Source organism: Oncorhynchus tshawytscha, linkage group LG16 (assembly GCF_018296145.1).
Source record: "Oncorhynchus tshawytscha isolate Ot180627B linkage group LG16, Otsh_v2.0, whole genome shotgun sequence".
Lineage (NCBI taxonomy): Eukaryota > Metazoa > Chordata > Actinopteri > Salmoniformes > Salmonidae > Oncorhynchus > Oncorhynchus tshawytscha.
The window spans coordinates 1,371,539-1,379,335 of NC_056444.1; the positions used below are offsets into that span (position 1 = coordinate 1,371,539).

At 43.7% G+C, this 7,797-nt stretch overlaps 1 protein-coding gene across 1 annotated transcript in view; it reads right to left on the reverse strand.

Annotated features, from left to right (window-relative positions):
- Positions 1 to 7,420, reverse strand: part of LOC121839562 (transmembrane channel-like protein 5) — a 28,956-nt gene extending 21,536 nt beyond the window's left edge. The window contains exons 1-6 of the mRNA XM_042298619.1: positions 7,346 to 7,420; positions 6,319 to 6,446; positions 5,999 to 6,141; positions 5,729 to 5,812; positions 5,512 to 5,610; positions 1,510 to 1,612 (exon numbers count right to left, since the gene is read on the reverse strand). Of these exons, the coding sequence (XP_042154553.1) occupies positions 1,510 to 1,612; positions 5,512 to 5,610; positions 5,729 to 5,812; positions 5,999 to 6,141; positions 6,319 to 6,392 (503 nt within the window). The 5' untranslated portion in view covers positions 6,393 to 6,446; positions 7,346 to 7,420. The remainder of the gene's footprint in view (positions 1 to 1,509; positions 1,613 to 5,511; positions 5,611 to 5,728; positions 5,813 to 5,998; positions 6,142 to 6,318; positions 6,447 to 7,345) is intronic.
- Between the last annotated feature and the right edge of the window lie 377 nt (positions 7,421 to 7,797).

The following is a 7,797-nucleotide window of genomic DNA, read 5'->3' on the forward strand; positions in this document are numbered from 1 at the left end:
AGCCATGTTGTGGTAGAAGGAATTGTCCGTAAAGCTCCAAGACAGGATTGTGTCGAGGCACAGATCTGGGGAAGGGTACCAAAACATTTCTGCAGCATTAAAGGTCCCCAAGAACACAGTGGCTTCCATCATTCGTAAATTGAATACGTTTGGAACCACCATGACACATCCTAGAGCTGGCCGCCCGGCCAAACCGAGCAATCAGGGAAGAAGGGCCTTGGTCAGGGTGGTGACCAAGAACCCAATGGTCACTCTGTCAGAGCTCCAGAGTTCCTCTGTGAAGATGGGAGAACCTTCCAGAAGAACAACCATCTCTGCAACACTCCACTAATCAGGCCATTATGGTAGAGCGGCCAGACGGAAGCCACTCCTCAGTAAAAGGCACACAACGGCCCGCTTGGAGTTTGCCAAAAAGCACCTAAAGGACTCTCAGACCATGAGAAACAAGATGGTCTGATGAAACTAAGATTGAACTCTTTGGCCTGAATGCCAAGCTTTATGTCTGGAAGGAAACCTGGCACCATCTGTACGGTGAAGCATGGTGGTGGCAGCATCATGCTGTGGGGATGTTTTTCAGGGGCAGGGACTGGGAGACTAGTCAGGATGGAGGGAAAGATGAATGGAGCAAAGTACCGGGAGATCCTTGATGAAAACCTGCTCCAGAGCGCTCAGGACCTCAGACTGGGGCGAAGGTTCACCTTCCATCAGGACAATGACCCTAAGCACACAGTCAAGACAACGTAGGAGTGGCTTCGGGACAAGTCTCAAAATGTCCTTGAGTGGCCCAGCCAGAGCCTGGACTTGAACCTGATCAAACATCTCTGTGCAGCAACACTCCCCATCCAACCTGACAGAGCTTGAGAGAATCTGCAAAGAAGAATGAGAGAAACTCCCCAAATACAGGTGTGCCAAGCTTGTAACGTCATACCCAAGAAGACTCGAGGCTGTAATCGCTGCCAAACGTGCTTCAACAAAGTACTGATTAAAGGATCTGAATACTTATGTAAATGTGATATTTCAGTTTTAGATTTTTTTATTTAAATAATGGCTTTGTCATTATGGAGTATTGTGTGTAGATTGATGAGGAAAGACAACGATTTAATCCATTTTAGAAAATGGAAAATGTGGAAAAAGTGGGAAGGGGTCTGAATACGTTCTGAATGCATTGTATAGACTGCGCTGCGTAAGCCTGAGCTTTAGGGCCTAACTGTACGTGTAACGTATGTGAAGCGGCTAGCTTAGTTAGCGGTTCAATGGCGTTTCAATCGGTGACGTCACTTTCTCTGAGACCTTGGACTAGTAACCGAAAGGTTGCAAGTTCAAATCCCCGAGCTGACAAGGTACAAAATCTGTCGTTCTGAACAGGCAGTTAACCCACTGTTCCTAGGCCGTCATTGAAAATAAGAATTTGTTCTTAACTGACTTGCCTAGTTAAATAAATAAAATAAAAAATAACATATTGGTTTGTCTCTGTGTAAAGTAGTTGAATGCGCCATAATGTGTGTTTACCTGATGTTTCGGCGCTCCCCCAGACTTACAGGAAGGCCTCGTACAGCTTTGACTCTGTCTCTGGACGGCATGGTAACCAGCTCTCTCACCAACTCCACGGTGTCTGCTCAACAGGAGAGCGATAGGGCAGAGTAAGGTTATGTCCCAAAGGCAACCTATTTCCTTATCAGGATTTTTTTTTCTGCATATGAAATTCTAGGGCAGGCTGCCAGAGTGTTGTTTTTTCTGCAGCCTAAGGCCGTACAGTGTCAAATAAAACTCTAGGGGTTTTACTCTTCTACATTTGCACACGCTGTACATATATTTTTTCTATTGTGTTATTGACTGTACGTTTGTTTATGTGTAAATCTGTGTTGTTGTTCTTGTCGCACTGCTTTGCTTTATCTTGGCCAGGTCGCAGTTGTAAATGAGAACTTGTTCTCAACTGGCTTACATGGTTCAATAAAGGTGAAATAAAAATAAATACAAATAGGATTTTGCCTAGCTCCATTCTGTTTCTTTTTAGCCTAAAAACTCCCTAATTCTTGCCCGATGACAAGCATACCCATAACATGATGCAGCCACCACCACGCTTGAAAATATGGTACTCGGTGATGTATTGTGTTGGATTTGCCCCAAACATAACATTTTGTATTCAGGACATAAAGTGAATTTCTTTGCCACATTTTTGCAGTTTTATTTTAGTGCCGCGTTGCAAACAGGATGTATGTTTTGGAATATGTTTTATTGCAAACAGGATGTGTGTTTTAGAATATGTTTTATTGTTTATTATTATTATTTATTACAGGCTTCCTTCTTTTCATTCTGTAATTTAGGTGTTGGTTACAAATATGAGGTAGTCAAACTAAAATCATGTTAAACACCATTATTCCAAGAGTGAGTCCATGTAACTTATTATGTGACTTGTTAAGCACAGTTTTACCCCTGAACTTATGTAGGCCATAACAAATACTTAGAGTCCATGTAACTTATTATGTGACTTGTTAAGCACAGTTTTACCCCTGAACTTATGTAGGCCATAACAAAACTTAGAGTCCATGTAACTTATTATGTGACTTGTTACACAGTTTTACCCCGAACTTATGTAGGCTAGCCATAACAAATACTTAGAGTCCATGTAACTTATTATGTGACTTGTTAAGCACAGTTTTACCCCTGAACTTATGTAGGCTAGCCATAACAAATACTTAGAGTCCATGTAACTTATTATGTGACTTGTTAAGCACAGTTTTACCCCTGAACTTATGTAGGCCATAACAAATACTTAGAGTCCATGTAACTTATTATGTGACTTGTTAAGCACAGTTTTACCCCTGAACTTATGTAGGCTAGCCATAACAAATACTTAGAGTCCATGTAACTTATTATGTGACTTGTTAAGCACAGTTTTACCCCTGAACTTATGTAGGCCATAACAAATACTTAGAGTCCATGTAACTTATTATGTGACTTGTTAAGCACAGTTTTACCCCTGAACTTATGTAGGCCATAACAAATACTTACTGAAGACATTTAAGCTTTTTTTTCCCGGTAAATGACCTCTTAATGGCGTCAGACCGAGGCTCTGCATCTGTCCTCGTGCTCCTAGACCTTAGTGCTGCTTTTGATACCATCAATCACCACATTCTTTTGGAGAGATTGGAAACCCAAATTGGTCTACACGGACAAGTTCTGGCCTGGTTTACATCTTATCTGTCGGAAAGATATCATTTTGTCTCTGTGAATGGTTTGTCCTCTGACAAATCAACTGTAAATTTCGGTGTTCCTCAAGGTTCCGTTTTAGGACCACTATTGTTTTCACCATATATTTTACCTCTTGGGGATGTCATTCGAAAACATAATGTTAACTTTCACTGCTATGTGGATGACACACAGCTGTACATTTCAATGAAACATGGTGAAGCCCCAAAATTGCCCCTGCTAGAAGCCTGTGTTTCAGACATAAGGAAGTGGATGGCTACAAACTTTCTACTTTTAAACTCGGACAAAACAGAGATGCTTGTTCTAGGTCCCAAGAAACAACGAGATCTTCTGTTGAATATGACAATTAATCTTGATGTTGTACAAACGCTCAAATAAAACTGTGAAGGACCTCGGCGTTACTCTGGACCCTGATCTCTCTTTTGACGAACATATCAAGACCATTTCAAGGACAGCTTTTTTCCATCTACGTAACATTGTAAAAAACAGAAACTTTCTGTCCAAAAATGATTAATCCATGAAAAATGAATCCATGCTTTTGTTACTTCTAGGTTAGACAACTGCAACGCTCTACTTTCCGGCTCCCCGGATAAAGCACTAAATAAACTTCAGTTAGTGCTAAATACGGCCGCTAGAATCCTGACTAGAACCAAAAAAAATGGATCATATTACTCCAGTGCTAGCCTCTCTACACTGGCTTCCTTTCAAAGCAAGGGCTGATTTAAAGGTTTTACTGCTAACCTACAAAGCATTACATGGGCTTGCTCTTACCTATCTCTCTGATTTGGTCCTGCTGTACATACCTACACGTACGCTACGGTCACAAGACGCAGGCCTCCTAATTGTCCCTAGAATTTCTAAGCAAACAGCTGGAGGCAGGGCTTTCTCCTATAGAGCTCCATTTTTATGGAACGGTCTGCCTACCCATGTGAGAGACGCAAACTCGGTCTCAACCTTTAAGTCTTTACTGAAGACTCATCTCTTCAGTGGGTCATATGATTGAGTGTAGTCTGGCCCAGGAGTGGGAAGGTGAACGGAAAGGCTCTGGAGCAACGAACCGCCCTTGCTGTCTCTGCCTGGCCGGTTCCCCTCTTTCCACTGGGATTCTCTGCCTCTAACCCTATTACAGGGGCTGAGTCACTGGCTTACTGGGGCTCTCTCATGCCGTCCCTGGAAGGGGTGCGTCACCTGAGTGGGTTGATTCACTGATGTGGTCATCCTGTCTGGGTTGGCGCCCCCCTTGGGTTGTGCCGTGGCGGAGATCTTTGTGGGCTATACTCAGCCTTGTCTCAGGATGGTAAGTTGATGGTTGAAGATATCCCTCTAGTGGTGTGGGGGCTGTGCTTTGGCAAAGTGGGTGGGGTTATATCCTTCCTGTTTGGCCCTGTCCGGGGGTGTCCTCGGATGGGGCCACAGTGTCTCCTGACCCCTCCTGTCTCAGCCTCCAGTATTTATGCTGCAGTAGTTTATGTGTCGGGGGGCTAGGGTTAGTTTGTTATATCTGGAGTACCTCTCCTGTCCTATTCGGTGTCCTGTGTGAATCTAAGTGTGCGTTCTCTAATTCTCTCTCTCTCTCTCCTGAGCCCTAGGACCATGCCCCAGGACTACCTGACATGATGACTCCTTGCTGACCTCAGTCCACCTGGCCGTGCTGCTGCTCCAGTTTCAACTGACCTGAGCCCTAGGACCATGCCCCAGGACTACCTGACATGGTGACCCGTTGCTGTCCCCAGTCCACCTGACCGTGCTGCTGCACCAGTTTCAACTGTTCTGCCTTATTATTATACGACCATGCTGGTCATTTATGCATTTGAACATCTTGGCCATATTCTGTTATAATCTCCATCCGGCACAGCCAGAAGAGGACTGGCCACCCCACATAGCCTGGTTCCTCTCTAGGTTTCTTCCTAGGTTTTGGCCTTTCTAGGGAGTTTTTCCTAGCCACCGTGCTTCTACACCTGCATTGCTTGCTGTTTGGGGTTTTAGGCTGGGTTTCTGTACAGCACTTTGAGATATCAGCTGATGTACGAAGGGCTATATAAATACATTTGATTTGATTTGATTTTTTTTTTTTTTTTTTTTTTTTAACAACAAAAAACACAATTGCACTTTGACATTATGGGGTGTTGTGTATAGGCCAGTAACACAACACAATGTGGAAAAGGTCAAGGGGTGAGAACACTTTCACTGTAGGGAATAGAGTGTCATTGGTGATGCACAATAACATGGTACTGACCATTCTCTACTCACACACACACACACACACACACGCCCACACACACTCAGTGACATGGTACTGACCGTTCTCCATCTGCTCCTTGGCCTCCTCCTCTGACAGCCCCAGTCTCCCTACAGCTGTACCCTGTAGAGGGAGCGGACTCTGCCTGCGACAACCACGCACTACAACACACACACACACACACACACACACACACACACACACACACCCCATCATCATCTATAGACCTGTGCCTCGCCTGTAACACACACCCACTACACACACAGTGAGTACACCCACCCAGGATAGCTGTTCCTGTCTGCTGTCTGCTGGTCATCCTGTACCTGGTAGCAGTATCCATGGGAACCCTGGGTCCAGGGCTGGCTGTAGGGGGAAGAGGGTGGGAGAGAGAGGGAGAAGCAGGGAGGGAGAGAGTTGTAAGCTAAGATACAGCTGTATTTACAGGGCTGTGTCCCTCGTCTGGGCCAAGCCATCAGCCAACAGAGCCCTGGTCAAAAGCAGCAAAGTACTATATAGGCAATAGAGTGCAATCTGAGGTGCAGTACTCACACTGGCCTAGCTGCCGTTTGGGTCCCCACAGCTGAGGGGGGAGAGGGGGGTCTGAGCTGGGCGGCCCCTGGTCCTTACTCCATGGCCCCAGCCCCCTCTCCACATCCTGGGGTACAACAAGGCCCTCTGGAGGCCTACTCCACCTGGAAGAGTGGGGGTGGGAAGGAAGAGTGGGGAGAGAGAAGAAAGGGGAAGAGAGAGGAGATAGAAAGGAAGGGGAGAGAGAAAAAGAGAGAGTGCGGGAGGGAGAGAATGAATGAAAACACAAATTGACCCCAAAAAATCTAGATTTTTGCACATGCACAGGTCTGCACACTCACCTCTTATCAGTTGGTTTTGGCGCCTGATCACTTCTATAAGGAGATGCAATGAAGGCACTGGTAAAGCGAGACATGGCTAACTAACAAGCCAAGTCTTCAACCATACATAAACAGCAAAGGACGTCTGTCTGAGAAAACACAAGTAGTTGGAGAACAGTTATAGACAAGGGCTAATGTATGTAGCTGACCAAACTATCAGAAGCCAGGTAATGTCAGTTAACTCACTCGAAGTGGCTAGCACAGCTAGCTAGGTACTGTCCCTAGCTAACTTGACAAGCCCGCTAGTTAGCTAGAACAATTTGTGGTCAAAAAAATTGCAAGTTGTGTTTTCTTGATACTTTAGTTACTTCAAGTAATTAACCTGTCCAACACGTGATGTAAATGGTACATTTCACGTAAAAGTACATCAAACTTACATTGAATAATTTCTAAGCTTAGCTAGCTAGGGTAACTGTTAGCTAATGTTAGCTAGCTAGGTTAACTGTTAGCTAATGTTAGCTAGCTAGGTTAACTGTTGGCTAATGTTAGCTAGCTAGGTTAACTGTTAGCTAATGTTAGCTAGCTAGGTTAACTGTTAGCTAATGTTAGCTAGCTAGGTTAACTGTTAGCTAATGTTAGCTAGCTAGGTTAACTGTTAGCTAATGTTAGCTAGCTAGGTTAACTGTTAGCTAATGTTAGCTAGCTAGGTTAACTGTTAGCTAATGTTAGCTAGCTAGGTTAACTGTTAGCTAATGTTAGCTAGCTAGGTTAACTGTTAGCTAATGTTAGCTAGCTAAGTTAACTGTTAGCTAATGTTAGCTAGCTAGGTTAACTGTTAGCTAATGTTAGCTAGCTAGGTTAACTGTTAGCTAATGTTAGCTAGCATACCTAGACGCTTTAGATTCGGCCGTTGGATGATTTCATTTGGGAAATTATAACTTTACGCCAAAGTTTTGACTAAATATCCATATCAAAATCTATATTTCATCAATGTGAATGCAGCAGAGACCTATAAGGAATAAAATAAGAACAACAAAAAAATGCTCACCTTTCCTCCCAACTGACAACAAGCACTAAAACTAAATTCAGGGAAACCGCCACTAGATGGCACCGTTGAGCCATTTACTGTAACGTTATACTGGTAATAAATATGCCATGATGCACTCAAATCATAAACTAGCTGCAATAGAAATCACTACCATTTGTTTTACATATTTTAATCAAACCAGGCTGATTTCATAGGTTACATCATACACCAGATGTACACAACACACCCCAAGACACATTCAAAACACATGTTTTTGCTTCACACAACATAAATACAGTGATAGACCAGTCTGTCTGTCATTTAGACTCTTGGCTTTACTGAGATAGTATCTTTAGGTTTGAGAAGAAGGTAGGTTATCTAATGCCAGTCTGTCTGTCATTTAGACTCTTGGCTTTACTGAGATAGTATCTTTAGGTTTGAGAAGAAGGCCAGTCTGTCTGTCAGGACTTTGG